General features: G+C 37.9%; 3 protein-coding genes across 4 annotated transcripts in view; 1 reads left to right on the top strand and 2 right to left on the bottom strand.

Moving 5' to 3' along the window:
- Positions 1-354: 354 nt before the first annotated feature.
- cd83 (CD83 molecule) lies at positions 355-3757 on the bottom strand. The gene is made up of 5 exons (XM_026185723.2): positions 3614-3757; positions 3314-3450; positions 2296-2524; positions 1567-1670; positions 355-1348 (listed from the first exon to the last, which is right to left on the bottom strand). Exons 1-5 carry the CDS (start codon positions 3657-3659, stop codon positions 1187-1189), a joined length of 678 nt encoding a protein of 225 aa, XP_026041508.1. The 5' UTR covers positions 3660-3757; the 3' UTR covers positions 355-1186.
- On the top strand, positions 3746-8154 carry LOC145431847 (uncharacterized). Of its 2 annotated transcripts, XM_080308089.1 has the most exons (5): positions 3746-3846; positions 4958-5085; positions 5441-5560; positions 6882-6978; positions 7756-8154. In XM_080308089.1, the coding sequence occupies exons 1-5, from the start codon at positions 3819-3821 to the stop codon at positions 7812-7814; spliced, it is 432 nt and encodes a 143-aa protein (XP_080164215.1). In that variant the 5' UTR covers positions 3746-3818; the 3' UTR covers positions 7815-8154. The 2 variants fall into 2 exon arrangements, with proteins under 2 accessions (XP_080164215.1, XP_080164216.1); XM_080308090.1 differs by lacking the exon at positions 5441-5560 and having other exon boundaries at positions 7756-7959.
- A 4820-nt stretch (positions 8155-12974) lies between these two features.
- The window catches only part of LOC113031335 (uncharacterized), a 32333-nt gene continuing 18813 nt past the window's right edge, over positions 12975-26494 (bottom strand). The window contains exons 15-26 of the mRNA XM_026183315.2: positions 26247-26300; positions 26111-26164; positions 23483-23536; positions 19857-19928; positions 19262-19297; positions 16962-17006; positions 16799-16831; positions 15574-15720; positions 14505-14681; positions 14263-14353; positions 13875-13952; positions 12975-13597 (exon numbers count right to left, since the gene is read on the bottom strand). Coding sequence (XP_026039100.2) covers positions 13401-13597; positions 13875-13952; positions 14263-14353; positions 14505-14681; positions 15574-15720; positions 16799-16831; positions 16962-17006; positions 19262-19297; positions 19857-19928; positions 23483-23536; positions 26111-26164; positions 26247-26300 — 1038 coding nt within the window. The 3' untranslated portion in view covers positions 12975-13400. The remainder of the gene's footprint in view (positions 13598-13874; positions 13953-14262; positions 14354-14504; positions 14682-15573; positions 15721-16798; positions 16832-16961; positions 17007-19261; positions 19298-19856; positions 19929-23482; positions 23537-26110; positions 26165-26246; positions 26301-26494) is intronic.

The following is a 26494-nucleotide window of genomic DNA, read 5'->3' on the forward strand; positions in this document are numbered from 1 at the left end:
CAGCAACAAAAGAACTTTTATGTCTGTTACCAAACACGTTGGAACGAACAGGCGAAGACCTAAATGTGGACATAAAAAATAAGAAGTGGACCGATAGAAATAAATCCAGACTACACTGACCCGCTCTTAGGACTTTCCCCAAAACAAATGTCACGCTAAATGCAAATAGATCACGGGTGTTCCTATATGTCATCATGTTTCACTTCTTCTTTAGAAGGTCACTTTGTTTTTTAACATTTCAAGTGACAAAAGTCTCCTTTTTTTGGTGTTGTTGTTCTTGAAGGTCATTTACAGATGTGGTACTTCCTGAGAATAATTCTCTGAACATAATTTTTTTTCAAGTTACAACATTAATAAGTCAATAATATAGATTTAATCCAGAAAATCACTTATATAACAATAGCTTATTAAAAGGTCTGCTTTAAAGAAAGAAAACAAGAAAATATGAGAACATAAAACAATTAACAGAATCCAGAATGGTAGTTTCTGTCATGGCTCAATTAAAGCAGGTAGTTTAAAGTAATTTTCAGTGTGGACACTTTAAACTTGTAGGAATGCATCCATCCTCTGTGTAAACATTAGAATTCTTGACAAACACATAAAAATACAGATCCTCTTACTACGGTGGGACATTTCAGTCTCATGAATAACATCAGTGCCTTTTACTCCTGATACTCACACATCTTCCACTACATGACTACATGTGCACAAACAACGCAACTGTGAACCTTCTTGGCTCCATCCTGCACAGTCACTGTTTGCCTGACTTGACAGTACAGTTTTTATATGTTTGTGTTTGTCTGCCTGCAGAAAAACGTCATTTTCTTAATAAAACTTTTAGCTATGGGGCGCAATTAAAGTAATATCACCTGAAAAATTCAGGTTTTTACAAAATAAATGTGAATCTTTGACTGACTGCTCATGCAAACTCACTGTCTTTCTGTCTTAACCAGTGGCTCTTTTATATTTAACCCACAGACTGACCAACCGACGTCTGATTACTGGACCTGCTCTTTGAACCAGATCACCAGTTTCTCCAGCATCTTGGCATCTGTGGAGATCCAGCTCTATATCTGACTTTTCTGATGATTTTTGAAAGGTTGTCGCATAATCTTCCGATTTCCATCAGTTTCCACATGTCAGGGCAGAGTGTACTTATTCTATTGGCCAACGTTAGTCCTCATCTTTACACACAGAGTATAGTTTTTGTGGATGGTTTTGGACCCAAAGTGTAGATCAACTTCAAGTCTTTTGGTTCCACTGGTTTGTTCAGGAAAAAATCTTCTTTTGTTATTTGTTCTTGCTGTTGTTGTTTGTTTCTTTCTCTCAATCCATTCGTCAAACAAACCTGTGGTGGAGATATGGGAAATACATTTAGATTAAGAATGACCAGCATATGCATATTGTTTGAGTATGTTTAAAGATGATCATTACAATCTTTTGGTAGTACAACAAAATGATTATTAGGTAAGTTGGGTTCTAAGTGGATGCACATAATAGAAATCTCTTGTGGAAAATCTGTTTAAATATTAGTGTGTTTATATATAATTATCCTCCATTACTTACGTAGCTTATGAAAGACAGCAGAAGTGCTATCATTATCACTACGGAGGCGAAAAGAATCAAGTAATCATCTCTCTCCAGACTTTCTGTGGGAGCAGCTGGACAATCTGAAAATGAAAACACAAATTAAAGTTACTCAAGTTTGAACTCACTTGAACTGTACCACACTGTGCTAGCTCAGGTTGTGAACCTAGTCAGGCTATTCTGCATACAGGAAACTCCTGTGTGGCTGGATTTTGTACATTTTTCAAACTTTCATATCAGAAAACTCGAGGTGCACTTTGCTGTAGATATCTAAGGAAACATCCCCTCTTGTTTGGTATCCCAATAAATCTGCTCAGACTTTACCAATGAGTTTTTCTTTGTCTTTCTTTGCTAAAATATAGAACATGGTAAAAGCTGAACATCAGCATTAGCCACCGTAAAAGCCTTTAAAAGCTTTTCCAAAATAAGCTTCTTCTGAACCAGCTTTTGATGGAAATCTAATGCTCTTGATGTTTTCCAAATCATGTGCTTGACAGATGATTCCCACACTCTATGCCTTGGGCCAAAGAGTGATAGTTTTGTAAAGCTGATGCTCAAAATATAACAGTTGATTCAAGTTTGGAAGTTCTCCCTGAGTCAAATTTCAGTCACGGATGCCTCAGGGAACTTGGGAAAGTTTGGGAAACCTGTATGTTGAATTTGCATGAGCACCTAAAGAACCCAGAGACAACTGGGACAAACGTTTACCTGCCAGCACCAGGTGAACGTAGCCGTCCTGGTTTTGCTCTCCCACAGGTGCTGCCAGGTGACACATGTACACGCCGGCGTCACTGCACGTTGTGTCGGCCAGGAGGATGTCGTGGGTCTCGTTGACCAGCGCCACATCTCTCTCCACGCCATCGTACCATCTCGTCGTACCATCTGGGAGGTCTCTGGTCAAAAGGCCATTACGAGCAGACGATGGGCTCTCTGAAACCTGAAAAAGCATCAGTCCAGTGTTAGAGTCATGTGCCTGATGAATGACCAAACAGGATCTGAGACTAGACAGCCAAACCAAACACGCCTGATGTCAGTGTCATTATCACTTCTGTTAATGGAAAAAAATGCCACTACTATAAATAGCACTTCTTCTTTTTAACTTTTAACCCATTAACCACAGTTACTGCACACCCCATATTTGAGTTGAACCTTGTAGTTTTAAGCAAAAGCCTAAATATTTAACCAGTTCATAAAAACAAGGATTAAAATAATCACCAGACATGTTTATACTGCCATTCTGACCTTTATACACCACGGCTGAGCAGTGTCTTGTGACCAGCAATAATCTTTATGACAGTATAAGAAATAAATGAATAAACCTTTACTGTTACTTTCACTGCTGCTTTTTACTTTACCCCTACTACTTTTAACATTACTGAAATAGAAGAAAAAGTACATTTTGAGTCGCAGGTAATTCTACTTTAACATTCCTAATTAGACTTTATAGACTAAAGAATTAAGTTGTAAGTACGGCTGCTCTTGTTATTACTGCAGCATACTCATAATGTTACCCAGTTGTCGTGCTGTACTTTGTGTTTTCATTGTTATAACCTTTTCATTATGTGATTGACTACAAATATTTTGACTTTCGAAAGAAACGAAAGTGATATTACTTTGCAGTAATCTGCCAAGGAGAGCCTGACATGTTTTTTTCTTCTTAAATGTGCAGCATGACAATAAAAATAAATTGTATTTGTATTTATTTGGTTATTTAATTTATTTTTACCTTGTACCATCTCACTGCAAGGTACTGGACTCCGGGCTTGAATTTCGCTTTGCACGGAAGGATAGAGTCTTCACCCGAAAGGACCACGACTTCTGGTGTGTCCTCCTTGACAGCTGCACCCACAGCGAGGCACACGCCTGAGGAATACAAGAATAAGATGTTTCTCAGTACACGTATTTATTTTTCTTTCAATACATATAAACATGCAGCTCTTGGTTACAAACTATACCATACAGCTATTCGAATGTACAAACTCTAATAATATAACGTTCGACTAAAGTAAACTGAAAAGACACTCACCCTGCGAGAAGAGCAGAAGACAGCCAAGGAAATCTGCAGATATCATCTTGTTGACTGAATGTTTAGAAATCGAGAGTGAGGAGAACTGTGCCCTCAGCCTTAAATGGGGTTGTAGTGAGAAGGAAGTGGGGAAGGGAAGGGGCGGGGCGGATGAGCGCGAGGTCTCATTCAACTGCTACTCTCACTTAGTGTAAAGCTAAAAACAATGAACGCTGTTCTTATCGTCCTGCTATGTAAGTATATTAGAAATGGTCTTGTAATGCATTTTACTGTACGTTTAAGCCAACCCAAGCTCTCAGTACGTTGCGGTGAGGTACCGGTATGTAATATCATTTTTTTAATAAAGCGACTTTTTATTCAGATGATTTTGCAACATCGGCATAACAACAACTTCGATTTCGATTAGCATAACCAAGTAAACAACATCCTATGTCTCCAAATCTTATGTTTCGCTTCACCGGAGAAAAAGTAGAGAAAGTTTGTGAAAGTCATTTTAGCATCAGCAGACTTAAAGACCCTATATAGATCGAACACACGTTTGTCTTTCGTGTAAAATGGCAGCGATAAATCAATCGATGGGAGTTTGAATCGAGTTTTGTATTATTTTCTGAGAGTTGGCAAAATTGAAGTGTTTTTTGTTCATAACTTATGGTTTGAAATGTTTTGTAGTGTAAATACTGCATGAAGAAATAGCACAACACTTGCCCTGAAAGCTTATTCAACGTTATGCATTACCGTTTATATGCCTTGTTTGCGAGAATAGCCCGTTAGGCTATAGCTGACACGTATTTTTGTAATTGTATTCTGCAAGAAAGTTCTTACCATTTTGAATACGTAATGTTGTTTTTTTAATCATCTGATTAATTTTTCGGTCACTGCAACGAAAGCGCAAGCATCCAGGGATTCCCCTTCCTTTCCCCTGAGGTGCTTTCCAGTGCGTATGGCGAAATAAAGAGTATGTCATTGAAGTAGGAAATTCCCATCTTTGAGTCACGTAATTTCTTTTTACTACCACTATTACACGTGGAAGTATCAGAAACAAAACAAGAGACACGTCCCATATAACAGGTTGTTCTTTGATGTGCGCTGGATTTTATGTCGTGTACATGCGAAGCTAATGTTTTTATTTGTGCTTTGGGGTTCATTACTATTGTCAGAATGTTTAAATAAAAATAAAGATACAAACATATTGTATATCCTAGAGATTAATAATGGGTGAAATGGAGAGAGATTAACAATCACTGTCCAGGTCTTTGATTAATGATAAGAAGATGAAACCAAAACCGGTGAATCACAGAAGTGTTCATAGTCTAATGCATTTCTTTTCTTCTTTTTTTTATTAAGTTGCTGCTGTGGGGTCGGCCATAAGCAGCTCAGAGGTGATGCAGAAAAACATTCCTTACTCCTGCTGCCAAAGTAAAGCACTGGAGTTTGACCAAAACTGTGAGAACACCTGGAGTGTTAATGGCAAGGTATAAATATTCCTGCAAGTTCACACAAAAATTTGTGTTACAAAAATCTAATAAAGTGTCAACTCCTGGTTCTGTTCTTTCACACATCAGCTGAAGTCGGCTAGTAATTAAAAAGGCATGGTTAGAGATACTTCAATTGTTGAAAGCAGTTTTTCAACTATGACAAGAATGTACAGTCAACAAGCTTATTTCAGAGGATCAATGAGTCCAATATAAAAGAAATAAGAACTCTTTTGAACATTAAGCCATGTAAAGCCACTTTAGAGCCCAAGAATACAATTCTAAAGCGAGCAACTGGTATAAAACCCCCAAAACAACCTACTAACTCTGCTTTTGGGTTTGTTCCTTTCTGCAGACCTTTGCCCACTCCAAACGTGTGAAAAAAAGCTGTGTACATCCATGCCAGAAAATTGAAGGTGGAACAATTGTCATGGATGAATGCGTGGATCTAAATGTTACCACAGTTTGTCATATGGTACGTTATCCACTCGCCTCTGTCAGTGCGCCCCAGGGTGGCTGTGGCTACACTGTAGCTTGCCATCACCAGTGTGTGAATGTGTGTGTGAATGGGTGGATGACTGGATATGTAAAGCGCTTTGGGGTCCTTAGGGACTAGTAAAAAGCGCTATATAAATACAGGCCATTTACCATTTACCATATTTGTTTTAACTTAGGCCCTTTCTAGAGGGAAAAACATTATGTAAAGTCATGTATGATGCAGTTAAAACCCCTAAAAAGGGGTTTGTTTGAAAGCATGGTTTCTTGGAGTCATTTCTAACTAAGTACAGACTCCATAAGTCAATTCAGACAACTGTACATAATTACAAGTTATTGGGATGTATCATGACTTTGCCAAGGTCTGGAAGAATACCCAAACAGTCATGCTCAAATAGGAGGAAATTGATTAAGATGTTCAAGGTTCTTTCTTGGTGCCAACCAAGAGAAGTGTGTGCTCCAAAATTAGCACCTTCAGGCTCAACTAAAACTTGTATCTGTCTACATGGACAACCAAAATGACTTCTGCCTTCACTTTGTGGGTGTACAAGAACCACTGGCAGCAAAGCAGTACCATGAAAACATGATGCTACCACCATCATGCTTTACAGTTGTTACAGAGCTCTTAGGTTTGGAAGCCTCACCTTTACCTCTACAAGCATACCTTTTGTCACTGTGGCCATCATCTGACCATAAATCTTTAAGGAAATGAACTGAGGAGGGAGCCTAATAGTACATCTTTCACCATTTTGCATTATTGTGATTGCAGCCATTCCTTAGCTCTCTATGACTGGTGCTTATGGCCACTGAGAAGTAGTCATGGCAGTTTACATATTAACAATCATGAAACTCTGGTTTGGCCATTATGCAAATGTACTGTTAGGGAAAACTGCAGTTAGATGAGACTTAGATGAGAAACATCTCTCAGGTCTCTTCTGAAAACACTATGTCCAGATAAACAGATTGCTGATGGCTACCAACAGCATCTGCTTGAGGTGCCATTTGAGAGATGTTTAGAGATGTTTAAACAAATTTTAGTGGGGCTGTATGTATAACTTTGACCCTGTAATGATTAGAGGAAAGCAACGCTGAGAGGAGATACATATCCAGTGCTGGTCCCATGCACAGGTACATGGGAGCATAGGAGGTGAATCTGGTGTCAAATCTGTGCCAGATATAAATATATAGATCTCTGTGCTGTGGTGACCCAAAGGCATGGCAGTCAAAAGTATCCATTTAAAGTCATGTCAACACAATAAAGAAAGAACTCTTCAGGTTTATTTTCACTTTATCTGTTACAGCGCTCTGGTATTGTTAAAGAGGAGTGCATCCACTACCAGAGCCAGCCCTGCTCCCAGACTGTTCCTAAGGATTTTAATGGGTCGTGTAGGCATCAGAGTAAGTCTTGTTTTATACAATGACAGACAAATTTTTGACTGTGTTTTTAAACTCCATTTTTGAGATACATAAACATAGACCTAGATTCCACTCTCCAAACAATGTTTAAGCTTATTTTTATTTCTCTCTTCAAGAAGATGATACAATTTTGAATTGGTGTAGTCAAAGTAGGCCATGATTTTTTTCAGTGAACAAAAAAAGGATTAAAAAAAACCACTCCCGTGCATGACATGAATCACAGTCTCACAGTCTTCTGAGTGACAGTAAAATTATTTGTTTTCTGCAATGTTTTGATGTTATTGATGTTAAAACACAAGCAATATCAAAACATCAGCAGCTGTTGAAGATGTTGAACAGCACATGTTCAATACAGGACTAAAGTAGATGGTCTAGTAGAATGAGGCAGTCTTAAAATACTCTTTAAACTCTCCATCATGTGTCTAACATGACACATATTTACATAGGAGTGCAATGCTACTAACCAGACACGAATGTCCCAGGTAACAATCTTGTTATAAGGGTGGAAATGTTCCCGTTTGCTTGCAAACAGTGCTCAGCTTATTAGCACACAGTACAAGTCATTTAATCAAATCAATGGAGAATCCAAAACTTTGTGTTATGGCATCTATTCAGTAAGCTGAAAAATATTTAATTCCACAATAGAGACAAAGGATGCACACATTAAAACTAGTGAATGCTATATTAGCACCTATCTGAATAGTGGTTTATTATAAGCATGAAAATCTAACCTGCTAACCAATTTTCTTTCTGCTGCAGGCACCGTTGGATTGGCACTACTGACAGCTGGATGGATTGTGAAGCAGATGATCTCCTGAGTCGTCTGCTTTTGCCAGAAAGAAAAGATGCTTTTAATATCAGGGGTGGAAGGTATTTCTGCTAAGGGAACAGCTATGCTTTTGCTTCCTGTCAGCTTGAATCAGTTTGCACTGTCTCGCCATGCAGTGCCGTGCAGACAGTGTTTACCATGAAGGCAATTTTATACTTTCATACTTTATACAGCTATAAGCTCAAAAATATTATATTTACACTTCTTCTTACAGCACTGAAACACTTTATCATTCTTCAGGCACATCGGTTTCCATCCTTTACTGTTAAATGACAAAATGAAAGTGATTTAGAGAGCATTGGAATATATCCTACAACCTAAAAACCTCACTTTTTTTTTTTTTTTGAGTCGTGTTTCTCTCAGGGGTGTATTTACCAAGAAAGACCCTTTTAAAAATTTCATGGATTTCTTCCACAAGCCAAAATAATAATGATCACCAGTCAATTTTTTCGCTTTTGTCTCCTTGCCCCTTTTGGTAAGATTTTTAAGTTTAGTGTTAAATGATGACAAAATATTTAAAAAGTGTAACATTTTCCTTATTAATGAGACAATTTGCTGCTACCATTTATTTATTGACACTGAATGTGTATGGACATGACCTGCTGCTATTTAAATGACAAATTTATTGATGAAGATAAACATTCAATTTATTTGAAACACACTAAACTACAGTACAGAGGTGTACTTAGCTGCTACACTTGGTAAATACAACTCCCAGAGTTCACTGAACAAAGCTGCTCACAGAAACCTTTCAGAAATTGTGACTAGTGTATTATGAAGGGAAGAAGGTTTCTGTTGTGTCATAGGACTGGAAGAGGTTTAAAAAATGTGTACATGCCAATTTGATGTTTACAAACCAGTGATGGTAAAAATCCAGGTACTAATTTTAACAAACTGAAACTATAAACAGGTCCCACTTGTCACTTTACTGTTATAATCTCAGGAAACAAAAATACAGTGAAGTGCTGACAAATTTATTATTTATTTATTTAAAAGAATACCCTGAATGCACTTGAAAGAAGGTCAGAGATTGTCGAAGCAGAAAAGAGCATCTTATGTTTGTTTGGTTTACTTGAATTGCACCAGCGACCTCAAAGCTGTATTTTACTACTGTAGGACTAAACCAAGCACAGAACACAGCTTGTTTTAGTGTTTCATACATTTTCAAGCATCTCTAAACAAACTGCTCAAAACTAACTAAACTAATCTAAACTGGTCAAAACAATTACCACTGACACTATCCAAAGTAACAAAGCAAATATTCAGGTAATATCTGTTTTGAAACCACTTACTGACATTAACTGAGCTGCTAATAAATAAGCTACTTTCTTTAAACCATTTCATTTTTGAATAAATATGCTCCATATAAACATTTCAAGTTATGACAAAATAAGCTATTTAAACTATGTGATTGGTGCCTTGGGAAACTGAGATTAGGCGTTTTTAAAAACTTTTATTTTTAATTTCATAATGGGAAATTGACATTTCTTTTTTTACAAAAAAATATCTGCTGCTTTTATTCATTTTAAGTGGCTAACAATAAGGTATTTACAGCTTTTTTGACAGGCTAAAGTAAACTCTTTTTAGCTGAGATTTAATAAAGAATCAGTCAATATTCAAGACAATACTCATAGATTATAGAATTTTATTTATGTTGTGATCCATTCTTATTCTGCAAAATGCCAAATTTATGTGTGGCTCATCTTATTAAAAGATGACATAAATACAGTTATGTGGCACATAGTTAAATAGCTGAAGGACAACACCAGCAGTGGAAGGAGTAACATTCCCTAAACACACAGTTCTCATGTACAGCTCTTCCTCCAGAACTCTTAGTGCAATGGCAGCTATGAATGTTTACAATATGTATTTGAATAGTAACTGTAACGGTTTTACTACATTTAAATGACAGCTACAACTAGTAAAGCAGAATCAAAGCCATTCTCTGTATAGATGGAGTGGAAATGAGATAAACTGCCAGTATTTCTTTACCAATGTTTTCCACTCCATTTCTCTCCTCCCTACAATAACTGTTTCGCCCAAATGTGGCCCATATCTGCAGTTTTCTCTACAGGCACTTTGGCCTTGATTAATGGTACTGTACTGGTACTGGTGGAGTAAGTTTAATACCAGGCTACATCTGACCCAACACTAGCTGTGACCAACGTTAGGACCACTCTGTGCCTTTTATCCATGTTTGGCAGATGCACCATTTGCCAGTTGCCATAAAATAGCCAGATTAAACCCAGATGTGTCTTCTTTCTGGAATACATAATTTTCTTTTGTTTTTTTTATTGACCTCTCATGTGTTTTACAAATATTCGACACTTCCACTCCAACTAGGGAAACTATTTTACATTTTATTACCAACTTAAAGTGTAAAGTATTAAAAAATAAAATATTAACAGTGTTTTCATTTGGACCAGATGAATATGTAATAAATTGTCCTACACATCTGCTACATTATATATAAGGCATCAACTTTAAACTCTTTCTGCCCATTAAAAAATGCATTAAAAAAATGTGAAAAAACACACAAACTTTAGATTTTCTCTAATTTTTTTTATCATCAAGACAGTCCATGTACTTTCAATACAACGTGTTTTAATTGTGATTTTTTTAATCAGTTTCTTAATCATATCATTAGCTTTTGATTAAATAAAATAAAATCAATACATTTGTTTTAATTAACAAACAATCATGCTCTTTTTTGCTTCCCGATTATCTCTTATCTTTTGAAAATGATTATTTCATTAAAATTGGGCATTAAGTTAATAATAGAAACATTCCAATAAAAGCACTAAAAAGCTGTCCCACTGAAATACAAAAAGGACATATCAAACGTAACAGCTGAGTATTTAAAAACTATGCAGCCAATTAAGTGGTGCTTTTGTTTGTTTGTTGTGTGTGTTTGTGTGTCTGTGTGTGAGAGAGAGATATGGGGTGGGGGACTTTTAGTATTATTGTTTTTATTAGAGACTTCATTAGAGACTGGAAAAAAATGTGAAATAATCAAAAACAAAAAACAAAAACTGAGCCAAATAGAATTACCGGTAATAAAAAAAAAATTAAAAAAAATTGCTGTGTTTGAAAATCCTACTGCCGAATAGGTGTTTATTTATTTGTTTGTTTGTTTGTTTGTTTTAACCACACTGTTGTAATATGATCTATTGAAGCACCAAACATTAGAATGTAAAATTCCATATTTTTACAGTCATGTGTCATTTCATGCAGTAGGGTGTAGGGTACTTATGTGCTTTCCTTCTTGTGTTGCTGCTATCATATGTTAATCAATGCATCAGTGCTGTCCATGCTGGTAGTATAATATTATTGCACAGCTATGAAATAAAACAAAACAAAACACAATTATCGTGTGTGCTGAGTGCTTTCTTAATGAAGAGGTAACAGATGTGGTTTTATACAAAAAGTCCATGTCACTGATAATCATAGTTTTTAAGTTGGGTTTTTGTTGTGCACAAAATTGTCCTGTACTACTCATTCTGCCATTTTATTTTGTTGAAATGTTAGTTTGAAACTATAACATTGCTTAGGTCACACAGCGGACATGTCTCAGCCTCCACCACTCTCAGCACTGGAGCCCCCCAGGGGTGTGTTCTGAGCCCCCTGCTGTACTCTTTGTACACATATGACTGTGTGGCCACTACCAGCTCCACCACCATCATCAAGTTTGCTGACGACACCGTCGTGGTGGGCCTGATCTCTGATAACAACGAGACGGCCTACCTGAAGGAGATTAGGAATCTGGAGAACTGGTGCCAGAGGAACAACCTCCTTCTAAACGTCAGTAAGACAAAGGAGCTGATAGTGGACTTCAGCACTAAGCAGGAGAGGAACTACCAGACCCCCGTCATCAACGAGTGCCCAGTGGAGAGAGTGGACAGCTTCAAATACCTCGGAGTTCACATCACGCAGGACCTGTCATGGTCCTGTCACATCAACACCGTGGTGAAAAAGGCCCGACAGCGTCTCTACCACCTCAGACGCTTGAGAGACTTCCAACTGCCCTCCAAGGTGCTCAGGAACTTTTACTCGTGCACCATAGAGAGCATCCTGGCGGGAAACATCTTAACCTGGTTCGGGAACAGCACCATGCAGGACAGACGAGCTCTACAGAGGACTGTGCGGTCAGCTGAGCGCACCATCCGCTCCGAGCTCCCTGACCTGCACTCAATCTACAGCAGGCGGTGCTGGACCAAGGCCAGGAAGATCGTGAAGGACCTCAGCCATCCCAACATCAGACTGTTCTCTCTGTTGAGGTCAGGAAAGCGATTCCGCTCCCTGAAGACCAACACAGAGAGACTGAGGAGGAGCTTCTTCCCGCAGGCGATACGGTCTCTCAATCACACCACCACACAGTACTGACCCACACATATGGTTCTTACACACACACTGGACTTTCTGGACTTTGTTTTTTTGCACAACACTGGTCACTATATTCTTCATTTCCGGTTAATACTTGTACAGCTGCTGTTATTGTGTATATATTTATTTATATTTAGATTTCTTCATACATTCTTATATAGTTCTATATTGTGTATTTTGTTGTACAGTTATTTTATTTTCAACTTTAATTTATATATTTTATCTTATTCCTTCCCAGTTAAATTTACCCTTCATTCTAATTTGTGTTGTACAGTTATTTCATTTTTAACCTTAATTTATATTTTATTCCTTCCTAGTTAAATTTACCCTTTTTAATTTTTCATATTTATTTCCTATCTTATTCATAGCCTTTTCCTTTTTTGTTTTCTTTAGGTCACGAGCAGTTGTCCAAGCATTTCACTGCATATCGTACTGTGTATGACTGTGTACGTGACAAATAAAATTCGAATTTGAATTTGAATTTGAATTTAGTAAATGTGTATTTTTAAGCCACACATTACCATAAGTGTACTTTTCATATACTTGAAAGAAATCCAGTGAAAAAAACCTGATAATAAGAGTGTAATATGCTATTTTTCTTTTTCATTTTTTTTTGAATCACTGAAAAAAAGATGTTTATGACGTCGTGGAAGATCCAGGAAATTGAAACCAGGCCATTTCTGGGGTCATTGACTGCAAAAACTTTGCAAAAAGTAAAATAAAATAAAAATGCACCCAGTCAGAAAAACTGAAGACTCAGACTGACTAAAGAAACATCTGTTTATTTGTTTCAGAGCGCAGCACATGTACTTTAGAGTCTTTACAAAATATTTACATAGATTTATCTATTTATTCTTTGGGTACCAGAGAAATTAAAAAACTAAAATGAAGAAATAAGGAATCAGCTTGGGATAATTTATCATTTTCTAAAATCACAACATACACAGCAGTAAAAACTGCTGCAGAGTTTGAACACGTATGAAATATAATCCCTGTGTGGTATCAGATGTTGACTAGAGGCATGAGATTTCTGCACAAGTCAAGTGCATCATGACACTACACTTTATCCACTGACATTTATATCACAGCTTTTGACAGACTATTGTCACAATATTGTATGTAAAATATTTCATTGTTAACACCAAGTTATTCCTATAAGCACCATAATATCTTATGTTTAGTTTCAGATTTTTTAACTCACTGGCCCTTTCACCAGACCCTGCTCTTTGCGCATCACTGGTGCATAAATGCTGCAGTCTCGTGCCTCGCAAAATCCCGGTACACCTGCAAATCCAACCATGCCGGGTGGACCCACGGGACCAGGGAAGCCACGAGCCCCACGGGGACCCTCCATGCCATCTTTTGGTTCTGCCGGGTTACCTGGTGAACCTGTAAAAAGCAAAATTTGAAAAAAGAAAACATGGTGCAAACATTCATTACGCTATATCAAGACAGTACTGAGTTTTTGGCTAATTACGGACTAAATAAATAAATTGGTATGTTTTTTATTTTTTATTTTAAAAAAATTCAGGCTTTACTACTTGTTTATTACAGATACACTGTTATCTTTCACTGTTATCTAATTCAAGATAAAAAACAAAAAAAACCCAGTCCTGAAGTAATGTTTACAGGATGTTTGACAGTGTGGATGCGACCAGTGTCCTACCTCTGAGTCCCTGTGGTCCGTTGAGTCCTGGCAGCCCTATACCCGGATCTCCTACAACGCCTTTGGGTCCCTTTCGACCTTTTAAAAAAGATAAAAGATGCAACTCACAAAGCTGCACAACTATGTTTTCAAACGTTTTTTTCCCTTTTGATGAAATACTGACACTGTGAGTAAAAACCATGGCAAGAATACTATTCTAAATGATTTTAAATTGTTTAATTTACACTAGTGCCGTTCTTTAGCTATCCAACTTTTTCCCCACTATGTGCCCTTATATGTCCATCTTAACCTTTCAACAGTTCTTAAACTCTAAAACCTTCAATAAAAAGCATAAATATAAAAAAATAACATAGGTATTTAATTGGTCAAGGGAGTAGGAAACTCTTGCCTCTGTCGCCGGGTGTTCCCTTTTGTCCCTCCAGTCCTCTGTCACCTTGAACACCTCTGGCTCCTTTTGCTCCGGGTTTTCCTACTTTACCCTGGTAGATGAAGGCAGAAATTATATTAATATACTAATAGGTATAAGGGCAGGACATCCAAGAGTTTATATCACATCCCTAGTTTATCTCACAGCAGCTATTAAAATGACAAATAAATAATAAATAATAAAAAGACTGAAGAGGGACTTGCAGCTTTGCCTGGTGGCCCTGGTGGCCCTTGAGCTCCTGGGGGCCCAATGAGTGTCCGGTTGTTGATGGGACAGCCCTGAGAGCACTTGGCTCTGATGGAGGAAGCATACTGAGAGATCTGAGCTGTAACAACACCTCTGCAGAGCTGCAAGACCTGCTCATCAGTAAGCCCAGGACCCTGCAGGACAACAAACAATTCAAATTCTCTGCATCAATGCTGCAAAACTCCAGCGTTACAGTAAGAAGCTATCATCTTACTCTTTAAGTGTGAACGAAATAATAAACTGGTCAGGTTCAGACAAAATCAGACATCTGATGCTGATCACTAGAGGTGTTGGAAGTTTCTCTGACGTCTAAGATACAAAATGAATGATAAGTTAGTCACGAAAATATTGTGCACATTAATTAATAATGGGAATTCATTCTAATTATTAATGATTTTAGTAGACTGAGGCCCAGCTCTTAAGAAGACACGTTATTGTGATTTATCCAACAGTAATTTTTTCTGTGATATTATCAGCCTTCTGTTTGTGAGATGTATAAAAGCTAAAATAATATAAGCCAATAATATTTTCATATAACATTTGGACTTTTCAAAATGACTAACTGAAGTGAAAATAATGGAACCAGGAAGGAAATGACGTCAGGGAAATAAGTTTCAGCGATACTTTTAGTTCCTCTTTTAAATAAAGCAGTAGATATTATTTAGAACACACTGAGTGTGTTTCAAGTTTAACTTAAGTTGAAAACAGGGATTTTTCAGTTTAATCAGAATCAGAATACTTTATTGATCCCTGGGGGAAATTATTTTTTTGTTACAGTGCTCCATTATAAACAACATTAACAAGACAGACCAGCATGTCATGGAGTGGGTGGGAGGTGTTATCCAACATTGTCTTTATTTTGGACAATTTATTTTATTTATTTAGTGGTGAAAAACAGCAAACATGAACCTTCAAGTATTAACACTGATGAACTGGTGTTCACAATGGTTACAAATGAATATTGTTTCAATGTTCAATTTGGTTAATTCAAAAATCCATGCATTCTCCCATGCAGATGTTACTCACAGATGGACCTTGCACTCCTTTAGGTCCAGCTCGACCCTTAAGACCTGGGTCCCCGGCTGGACCACGTTGTCCTCTGACCCCTGGGATGCCAGGAGGTCCAACCGGGCCTGGAGCCCCAATGGGACCAACAGCTCCCTTAGGCCCACGCTGTCAAAAGAAGATGTTTCAAATGAAGAAGAAAGAGGCATGTGAGTACTTTTACACTACAACAGATTACTGTTTATACCCCAAAAAGCGTAATTAGTATGACTAATTTTTAGTTAGTTGTCTGAGTTTTTGCAAATTATATGTTTACACAGATTACAGCATGGGCAACGGGGAAGTGAAGTGAAGGGATTTTGAAAATGTGTGATGATGATAAAAAAATTTGAATGTTTTGTCTTGAAATCCCATCATAATAACATAAGCTTCGGGTCAACTGTCAGCTGTTAACCTGGCAGACAGTGTGGAGAAATCATAAACAGTTCTGCCAGCTACGAAGAACAGATGCTAATGTAGATACCTCTGCTTTGAGACAAGTGATAAAGCTGCAGCATCAGAATGTCTTTTGAAACAATGTTACACTGGATGCCTGTTTGTATGTTTATTCTGAAAGTTGTTGTTTCATAGTTTAGAACAAACTTCATGCTGCACTGAAGCAAAGGACAATACTGGAGCAGGGCTGGACTGTCAGTTTTCCCAAAGGGCCATGTGACTAACTGGGGCTGTTGTGGATGACTGAACCAACAAACTTAACTCAGTTGTACTCAGTATTAACTTTATCTCCTTCTAAGCTTATTGGTGCAGTACTCCACACCAGTCCCTGTATAACTTTGCCTTTTTCAGCTTTAACATGACAATACCCTTGTGTATAAAGCCTGTTCCCTAAAAAGTGGGTTTTCTGATGTTAGTGTGGGAAAGAAATGACTGGCCTGACCTGAGTTCAATGACATGCAACTCCTTTAGGATGACCTTAAAACTCTGAAGGCTATCCAGACCGATTAGCCCTGTTTAATGTTCATGGTTTTAAATTATTTATATATTTCTTTTACATATGGAGTAATGTGTTCTGATTTTTGCCTGATATATGTAGGATATTCTACTAAAACCGATAACAACTTGGAATCAGTATAATAAGGAAAGGCATGAAATGGTTTTTTTATGGATTCAGAAACTCACGCTGCATCATGTGCATGTATTTCTATGACATTAGAGTAAAAACAAGAAATGTAAATCAAGTATGCACCTGTCCTCTGTCTCCACGGTCTCCTACGCTTCCCTGAAAGGTAAAACGAAAAAGGAACAAACTCAGTGAGTAAATCCCAGCGGGGGTGGAAAGAGGAAATGAAATGGAGAGTACGGTTTGTAGGAAGATGTTTCTTTATCTAACTGTAAACAGGTAAAATCACCTTCTGTCCTTTCTCGCCTTTCATGCCCTTCTTCCCTGCTGCACCCTGCAGGGGAAAGTAATTATGATGAAAGAGGAAGTTATGATTGGCAGAGGATATAAAATATAACCAGCAGCAGGTGCTTTATTTCTTGAGTCACCAATAACAGAACTAACAGGACAAGCAGGAATAACAAAACACCACTCAATGGTGGGTAATTCCCTTCTGCGTTTAATCAGGTCAGGAGACATTTTCAGAAACAATGTCTTTACCCACATCCTACTGACAGGGGTCCTCGCAGACTCCTGCAGAATAACTTTTTTCCTGTTGTTCCCATTTTTTTAAGACTTCAGTCAATTTGTTCCAAATGATGTGACACCATTATTTTCTATTTTGAGTAGTACTTTCTAAAAATACTAATGTTTTATAGACCCAGTTCAGTGGTGTCAGGATATCATCTCTGCTTTCTGCAGGTGGTAACCTTCAGCTTGCACTGGGGTGGTTTGCATCTGACTATAAAACATTGAGAATTATCATCTCCAAGTCTGAGGCCATGGTTCTCCACAAGAAAAGTGTGGAGTGAAATTTGTCTGGGTTTAAGGATAAGTTGCTGCCCAAAGAGTTTATGTATCTGCTTCATGAGTGAGGGAAGAAAAGAGCAAGAGACTGGGAGACTGATTGGTGAGGCATCTGCTGTAACACAGATACTGCACTGTTCTGCTGTGGTGAAGAGAGAGCTGGGGTTGAAAGTGAAGCTTTCAGTTTATGGCTCATTCTACATCTCCACCCTCATCTGAGCCACCACCTCAGTGTAGTAACTGAAAGAATAAGACTGCAGCACAACTTTGTCCAAAGCATGTTTATGCTCATGCTCAGAGTGAGGGTTCTGAGCTTGGCCATTCGGGAGGAACTCAAAGTACAGCTGGTATTCCTTCACATCAAAAGAAGCCAGCTGAAGTGGTTAGGGCAGGAAGCCTACTGGATGTCTCTGAAGGCATGTCCTGGAGGAGGTCTCAGGACAGATCTTGGACATCAAGGTTCAAGGTTACTTTATTTATACCTGTAGGTAAATTTGCTTTACAGAAAAATGATAGCATTAGTTTGCTATTATTTTTGCTTCTTGCAGTAAATTACTCTTTAGTCTGTATTCTGTTTATGTTTAATATGCTGGTAACATGAAGGATAAAAATGATTAAGATGGACTGATAGGCCCCATGCTGATACGTCTGTGCCCCCCTTCCCCGACCTTCTTTATGCTGCTGCCAACTTAATACCAAATATTAAATAAAGAAATAAAAAGTGCCAACTAAGAAATTTTGATCATGTTTCTACAACCATCACAAGATGTCAGCAGTTAAGCAGAGAAGCCCAGACCTCCCTCTCCCCAGCCACCTCCTCCAGCTTATCTGAGGGAACACCAAGGCGTTCCCAGGCCAGCCGAGAGATATAATCTCTCCAGCGTGTCCTTGGTCTGCCTCGGGGCATCCTCCCGGTGGGACATGCCCAGAAGACCTCACCCAGGAGGCATCCTAGTCAGATGCCCGAACCACCTCAACTGGCTCCTTTTAATCTGGAGGAGCAGCAGCTCTACTCTGAGGACATCATGGTGGTGCTATAGTTGCTGCCTCATAGGAAGAGGGTGTTAATCTGGTGGGGGACTGAGTAGTTTGCAGATGTGTTGAAAAGGAAAAGTATTTTTAACTTTCAGCCAAATTTACGAGTGGAGCGACAACCTTCCAACTTTCATTTTGAATTAGATCTCAACAATATTAAGACATGTGGTTTTACTGCTATGGTAGTTTTTTCCTCCGTTTATTCTACTCCAACATAAATGAGAGACCGCTACACCCATGAGATAAAAGAAAGCCTTAAGCCTTAAGCACACACACAAACACTAGCAGCCCCTGAGCCTTGACACTAAATAATACCCAACAAAGTTCATGTCAAACACAACAAAACTCTGACAACACAGACAAGGGAACTCCCCAACTTAGCTATTCAAACCGCACCTCCGTCCACACACAGACACATGAAAGCGATTGTAAATAGGAAAGTATTTAACTAGCTACTTATTCTGACCATACAACTGACAAAAGATTGTTTGTCTGTTTTCACTGACTCAGAGTTTTCATCAAAGCCTGAACTGAATTTGAATTTTGAGTCAGCACTCTCTGGTAGCTAATGTGTTATGTTTTGTTTTGTTTACAAGTGAAAGTGTGTCTGGTCTTTTAGGCATACAAAAGGTCACAAGTTACAGTCGCTATACCTTTATTTTATTTTACTTTTGTAATGCAGTTTGACTGTATAGTTAAAGAACTCACCTTCTCCCCATCAGGTCCCGTCTCACCTTTTGGCCCCTGTTAAAAAAAAATCAATTAAACACACAACTAAATAATATATCTTGATATTAAAGGTCTGTTGGTCAGTTCTGAAAATTATCAAAATGTGTGGAAGACATTTGGAAGAATGACTAAACACTAAACTAACACAAATAGAATGATTAGCACAATACTTAAGTTAATATTTAAACTATAACTGCTTTTATTAGTTTATTACAAGTTGCTAATACAGTAATCCTGACTGCAAAACCGCCTGGTAACCACCCATTGTTTTGGTCACTAGGAGACTGCGTGGAAGACACAGAACTGTCTGCAAAAACTCACTATTTGCTGACTTTTGGTGGCACTTTTTTCAAGTTTCACTACTGCTCTTTTGAGTAGTTGGCAAGTGTTTGCAGACAGGTTGGTGTCTTCAAAACAAACTACTGGCAACTGTGGTAATTTGCTGACAAAATCAAGTGTAAGGAGGTTTTTGGTGCAGCAAAAACAATGCAATGTTTAATATTTCTTAAAAGACTGAAAGATAGAAGAGAGAAATCCTTGAAGATGTTGAACACAGAGTATTGCGTGCACACACTTTTGGGCCTTGGAGGCCCTTTGCTCCTGGTTTTCCTGGCATTCCAGCATCTCCTTGTTCTCCTTGGGCTCCCTGTTGAACAAATAAAAAAACCAACTGAAAATTAAATAGGCTTGCGCTGAGCAAATATTTTATCTTTCATTTCTGCTGTTTTTACAATTATATTAAAAACAGCTAAAGAAATCTTAAGCTATTGCCTATACGGTAACTTTGAATAGACGATGATGAGATATGAAAATCAAACAATTGGTCACTTAACGATATTATTTACATTACAATAATCAGTCAAAAGACTTTCATCAGAATAATCAACAGTCTTACTGAAACTGACTCAGTCATTTTGAAATCACATTCATGTCAAGACTAAAACAAGTAATGGGGGAAAAAATCTGAATTTCTCTGAATAAATATCTTGTGGAGTGCCACAAGGGTCTATGCTGGGGTTACTTGTTGTTTTCTCTGAATTTGAAGGAAATCCATCAACCACTTACATTTCTATATGCCAAAGTATATATCAGGTATGCTGCGCTTAAAGCAATGTTTGGTTTTGAAAAGTTCTCTGAACACCAACTTTGAAATAATTACTCAGGATTTAACTGATAGAATCCACTGTAATGAAAAAATGTAAAAGCACTGTATGGTCAGTCACCAGTTTACTGAGCTTCTCATCTCTCTGTCAACCTCTTCTCCAGATGTTCCAGATATGTAACTCTGGATTAAAGTATATTAGAGACACATAAAAATACATTAAGTTTGCCTGTTGGATCTATTAGCTATAATCCAAACTAACAGTGTGTTTGTTATTTGTTTTTTTTTACTATTAGCGATATCCTCTTTTCATAGTTTCACTGTTAAGGTCACATGGGTTTCATTGACTGGATTCATGCCAAAATAATCTGCTGATTTGAGCTTTGGGAAAATTCTTTACTTATTCAGTAGAACAGCTGCTAAAAGTTGTACAGTGTTATGTTTTAATGAAAACCGCTATCTTCACTTCCACTTCTGGATTTTCCCTGACTTGCAATTCACTGATCTATGGACAGTTTCCATAACTTAGATCAGCTGAACTGAGAAAGAATTAAAAAAAAAAAAAAAAAAAAAAAAAAATCAGTCCACTGCTAAGTATCTATTCTGTGCATCCAGTAAATAGCTTGAATGTACTCAGATTCAATATATTTTTGTAAATAATTTGTTAGGTTTGATATTTCCCAGGATTATAAATAATCTCACCGCATTCATCTGTAACTGTTTGACGTTTTCTGCTTTCAATTTCTATTTCTTAAATAAAATGCAGCCCTATTATTCATATTATCTTCATGGATAAAAACAGATATGAATTTGTTTATGTCTAGCAATATGTTTCACTTCCCTTTGGTATCTCCCAGAAAATTAAAAAGAAAAAAAAACACTGGCATATAAAGGCTAAATGCAACTGCTAAAGTTCCCCTAAGCCTACAGAGACCATAGATTTCACACAACATTAGTTTGACATTTACATGGGACTGGCCAAAGAGTGGTAAGACAATGAATAACAACGAAGCAGCAGATGTCGCGATAACCAAAGGGTCTGTCCCTATTACTCAATTTAAACCCATGTGTAACTTTTTGGCTTCTCAGACCAGATAACCCAGGTGGTCATAGGGTTCTTTCTCAGTAATTTGTTTCTGTTATTGGGAAAACTACTTTTACAAACTGGCTATGAAGATTTGTGTTTTGTTTTTGATGAAAGGTTATATGTATTTAGTTTACTGATTGTCAGTGTAGGTTCTTAGTCATCCAGGACATGGTAGTCTCGAGTGCCTAAAAAGAAACCAAGTGGACTTTTTTAGGTTTGTGAAGATGTTTCTCCTCTCATCCAAGAGGCTGTTTTAAAGTTCCAGGGATTTATGCTGCATTCCAGATTCCAGATATCTTGGAAGTCGGGAGTGGCATCACTCCAGAGTTAGAGCGCTCCAAGAAAAACAGAATTTCTTTTGACTGTCAGCAAGCTAGAGCCATTCAGGTATCACTAGAAATAAAGCATAATATTTATTCTTTATGCTTAAAAAAACACATTTGTGGATAGAACCTGATCACTGCTCTGCATAGGACTTATTTAATGAGTGAAAAATACACAAGAGTTGGAGTACAGAATAAAAGTTTGCAGTTTTACTATTGTTTACATTCAGTGCTGCCATGTTGGTATGCTCCATCTTTTCAATTGGGAACTTTGTTCCACAATTCTAACCCGACTTCCAAGTTATTCAGGAGCGGGTTAGAATTAACACAGTATGCAGTATTAACCTCCAGTGGGAACTGGAAGTGGTATTCAGGGTTGTTGACACATTAATAATCATCTGAGATGTCACATGAGTCAAGGAGTGAAAAAAGCATTGGGTCATTCGGTCACTGAGTTGTGTGAAAGTGTGAAATCTTTGTAAGATGTTGCCCAACTCCATCATCGAGCTCAAGAGCTCATAGTTTGAGCTCTTGAGGTCACCCAGACAAGGTACGAGTTGCGGTTGAAACACCTGGGGAGGGATCTCGAGACTGGACTGTAGGTGAATGACAGCTGGTGTCATAAGTCATCACCTCTGTTAAGTGATTGTCACCCACCTTCCCAAATGAAAACTTTGGCACTGGCAACATGACATTCTAAAAATAATAAGTTGTTCTTAAGACAATATTGCCAATGTTCTTATAATTCTTACCTGTTGTATTTCACTAACATTACATGAACAAAAGCACTGGGGCAGCTGCATAATAGATGTACAGGAACTGCTTGGCCATCGAAGTCCGTATCATGAAGCTCAGTTTTTGTGCTACTGTTTAAGCCAGAGGGGGTTTGGAACTCTTACTTTAATTTATCGCACAATGCACCTCAGTATTCAGAAACCCTGCTCTGTAATTTGAACAGTGATCTTCCACTCCATGTCTGAATTGCTGCCGTTCTTAAGCAATAACAACACTTAAAATTTATCACTGAATATCAAGAAGGTAAGATTTTCGCAAAATGGCTTCTTTTTTAACCATTACTGCATGGCTTGGTGCTACATTTTGTGCACCTTGTGGAAATGGGGCTAAAAATACCTGAATTCAGAGGTGGTCTTTTTTGTCCATATAGCGTACATTTTGGATCCTTTCTTACATTTAATGATTGATAAAAAATTGTGGGGCATTGGGAATAAACTGTATTTCAGCTCCTGCAGCGGGGCATTCCAGAAAAAGTCTGAGAACCACTTGTGACAGGCAGGGACCTGAGATCACTGGACTAGAAAGACTGGACTGGCCTGTAAGTAAAACACATGTGCAAAAGTAACTCTTTTGCTCATGGGAAAATCCTCCAGTTTAAGGGAACAAAAGAAGAACTGGAATGGGCGTGATTTATTGTGGGAATTGTCACAAGAGCTGTTGTATGTTTGTAAATAAGGAAAAGAACCAAACACGGAAATGGACTGTGGGAGAAAAAAGGAAAAACTGAAAGTGAGTTTTTGAGTTAATTGACTGGGCTTTCCTAAGTGTGATCAATTGAAAATTTATGTGTTTTTCATGATTGGTGTTTCAAGACATTTAAGTGGTTATGGGTATCTAAATTTTGCAATTTGTCTTTCCCACATTGTATTATAACTGTGACGCCACTCACTCACCCCAGCGCCCACTCTGCCTTGAGGTCCTCTGATGCCACCATCGCCTTTACTCCCCTGCCAAGGAAGAGCAGGTAATAACAGGTTAAAGGAAGAAAACACAAAATAGACACTAGAGCCCAGTTTGTGTCTGGATGACAATAACCTATAAAGTTTTATGACTGTAACTTCCACAGTTCACATTTCAGTATCATGTTAACAACAACCTGTCCTGACATTTAAGCACCATTCAGTGTATAGTGGGGCTAATTCCTGGTACACTAGGTGGCTTTAGGATCTATTTTTCCAATGACTTTTACAAAAGGAGTCATATGGTGAAAGAAACATTGGTGGTCCAGGGTATATGCTACAGCTGTGTGTTGCTGTTAAGGCCACAGTATTGCAGAACTACAGTAAAAAAAAAAAAGAAAAAAAAAGAAGGTTTTCACTGGAATTTTACAGTCCTTTGAAAAAAGGTACACATTTACTGCTTCCATAGGAATTAACTACGGAAATCCAAATCAAATCCACTTGATTAGCTGATCATCAGCAAGTGTGAACATTTATAAAAAGCATAAATTTTTTCTGGAGCATTTAGGTGTGCATTAACACAATACCATGCAGTGCTCAAAGAAACTGCAAAAAACCCAAGAGCTACATCTGAGATCCTAAAGTCCTCAGCAAACTGTCAAAGTTGACGACAGTCCAATAAGAAAAAAAAAAAGGGGTGATGATTTGAGCTTGTTTTCGAGCCTGGGCACTTCAAAATTATTGAATTGAACATGATTTCCTGTGTATGCCAAAGTATTCTAGAGTCAGAACCAGAATACATTAGTTATTGTTCTTATAAAATAAACTAAATAAATAATACCATATATGAAAGTCGTAAAATACAACAAAATGACTCTAATAGATATAAATAGCCCTAATTATAAATATTCCAGTATATTACACAAATTAAACATATATGGTTGACATTTAGGTGCCCATCTTATCACACTGTACTTTGTTTTGTTTTTTGTAGAGAATGTACAATGGGTGTACAATTATTGCAGTGTGTACTTGTGCTTTACATGGATGAGTTGTACAGAGATGCACAGGCAGGAATGATTTCCTGCATCGTTCAGTAGTGCATTGGGGTAATCTCCGTGTCTCTCTTGTTACTGGCCAAGATTTCATGGAGTGTATGGGCGGTACTGTCCAGCATTGTCCTTGTCTTGTACAGCCGCCTCTCTGAAACCACCTCAAGAGAGTCCATCCCCACAACGGTACTTGCCCTGTGGACCAGTTTATCCGGTCTTTAAGTCTGACATCATTAGCCGTGTCTGTGCCCAAACTCTGCCGCAGGTCCCTAAGTCAAACGATCACTGCGGCATCACTGAGAGTTGAAAAACTGTCTAAATTCTTTCATCTGTAATAATATGATCCGTGTGGCTGCTTTACAAGGTGTAACAATTAAGTTTAACATCCAGGCATCCATGAAAACAGAATTTATTAAATTCAACAGCGTTAGAAGTTAGCTTGCTAGTTTCCGTCTAAATATAATATACCATGTTCTGACTTAGAGATTTCTGAAAAAAAAATTAAGACGTACACCTCTGCTATCACGTCCAACATAAATGAAGACAAAATACTAAACAGCAGTGATGTTTGTAGGGTTGCTGAAGTTGGGCTAGCTGGTATATAATGATGTGCTATGACACTAGCGACACAGCTATGTTAGCATAATATAAACACAGTGAAGCTGGAGGATGAACGCTAACTTTTTTCCACTCAATAGTGAGGGATCCTGATTGTTAGGGACAAATGCAATTGCATGGCAGGATGATGTAAACGGACCAAACTTCAGTCAAGAGAAAAACTGAGATAATCCATCCATAATGCGAGGTTAGTCATTAATTTATTGCTCTGCAGGTGGGGGAGAGACATAAGAGAGGTAGAGAATAAACTTAACCTGGGTGTCTGTTGTCTTGTGTAGTCTGGGAGACCCTCAATCCCAACCATGTGAGACCATCTGTCTGGCAGCTAAAGCTTGGTCAAATGTCAATCATGAAACAGGACAATGCTGCCTAGCACAGCAGTAACTCTACAACACAATGAACGAAAAAGAAAAGAATTGAGGTGCTGCAATGGTGCAGTCAAAGTCCGGACTTGAAACTGACTGAAATGATGTGGACCTTAAGAATGCTGTACATAAACACAACGATATGAGAGACTTCTAGTCATACAGAAAACCATTAATTCTGGTTATTTGTGCTAAAGGTAGCTCTAAAATCTGTTGACATGTGTTTAGTTTTTCACGAAATTGCGTAGTACTTCATCAGGAAAATGAGTCATGTCATGAGTCATTTTGAGGAATAATCAGAGACCCTGCAACATGTTTTGTAAGTTAGACAACACTGAATAGTCCAGACTCGTTTTATGACTCACAAAAAATTCTGCTATTTATGCAATTAGTATAAAACAAAGAGACACTGACTCAGAAAATACCAGGAAGTAAAGACTAACTTATAACTATGATGTCTACTCCAAACAGTGGGGCACAGACAAAATGAGAAGTGTTTTGAAATGAAATGACTACTGAGATTCATGCAATTTCTTAGAAACATGAACTGGATGTTTACAACAAAGCCTTGTTCTGCCTGTGGTTACCTTGGCACCAAATGGCCCCGGTTCTCCCATAAACCCTGGGACTCCTATAGGACCCTGTGAAAACAAAAGGTAGGAGTCAATGGTTGTAGACATAGAAACAGGTGCACAGTTTTTCTTTTACTTCTAATCTACTCACATCTTCTCCAGGGTCACCACCTCGTCCTGGCAAGCCACTGTAACCTTTAGTCCCCTGAAAGAGACCGAAGGAGAGAAGGATATAATCAGACAAAAAGCAAAGATTGTCTATAACTTTTTTGAATATATTGCAAAACGTCATCCAAAATGAAAAGTTTTAATGACTGCTAAAACTACAAAACTCAAAAGGCATATTGAAAGGATGATAAATGTGAAATGGACTGGTTCTTATATAGCACTTTTTATACT

This window comes from Astatotilapia calliptera, chromosome 11 (assembly GCF_964374335.1).
Source record: "Astatotilapia calliptera chromosome 11, fAstCal68.1, whole genome shotgun sequence".
In the NCBI taxonomy this organism is placed as follows: Eukaryota; Metazoa; Chordata; class Actinopteri; order Cichliformes; family Cichlidae; genus Astatotilapia; species Astatotilapia calliptera.

Excerpts from the sequence above, each read along its gene's own strand:
- LOC145431847 (XM_080308089.1), top strand. The coding sequence starts at position 3,819 with ATGAACGCTGTTCTTATCGTCCTGCTAT. Across the intron at positions 3,847-4,957 it reads TGTTCTTATCGTCCTGCTAT|TTGCTGCTGTGGGGTCGGCC; the intron begins GTAAGTATATTA and ends TTTTTTATTAAG. Across the intron at positions 5,086-5,440 it reads CCTGGAGTGTTAATGGCAAG|ACCTTTGCCCACTCCAAACG; the intron begins GTATAAATATTC and ends TCCTTTCTGCAG.
- cd83 (XM_026185723.2), bottom strand. The coding sequence starts at position 3,659 with ATGATATCTGCAGATTTCCTTGGCTGTCTTCTGCTCTTCTCGCAGG. Across the intron at positions 3,451-3,613 it reads TCTTCTGCTCTTCTCGCAGG|GCGTGTGCCTCGCTGTGGGT; the intron begins GTGAGTGTCTTT and ends TGTATTCCTCAG. Across the intron at positions 1,349-1,566 it reads TGCTGTCTTTCATAAGCTAC|GTTTGTTTGACGAATGGATT; the intron begins GTAAGTAATGGA and ends TCTCCACCACAG.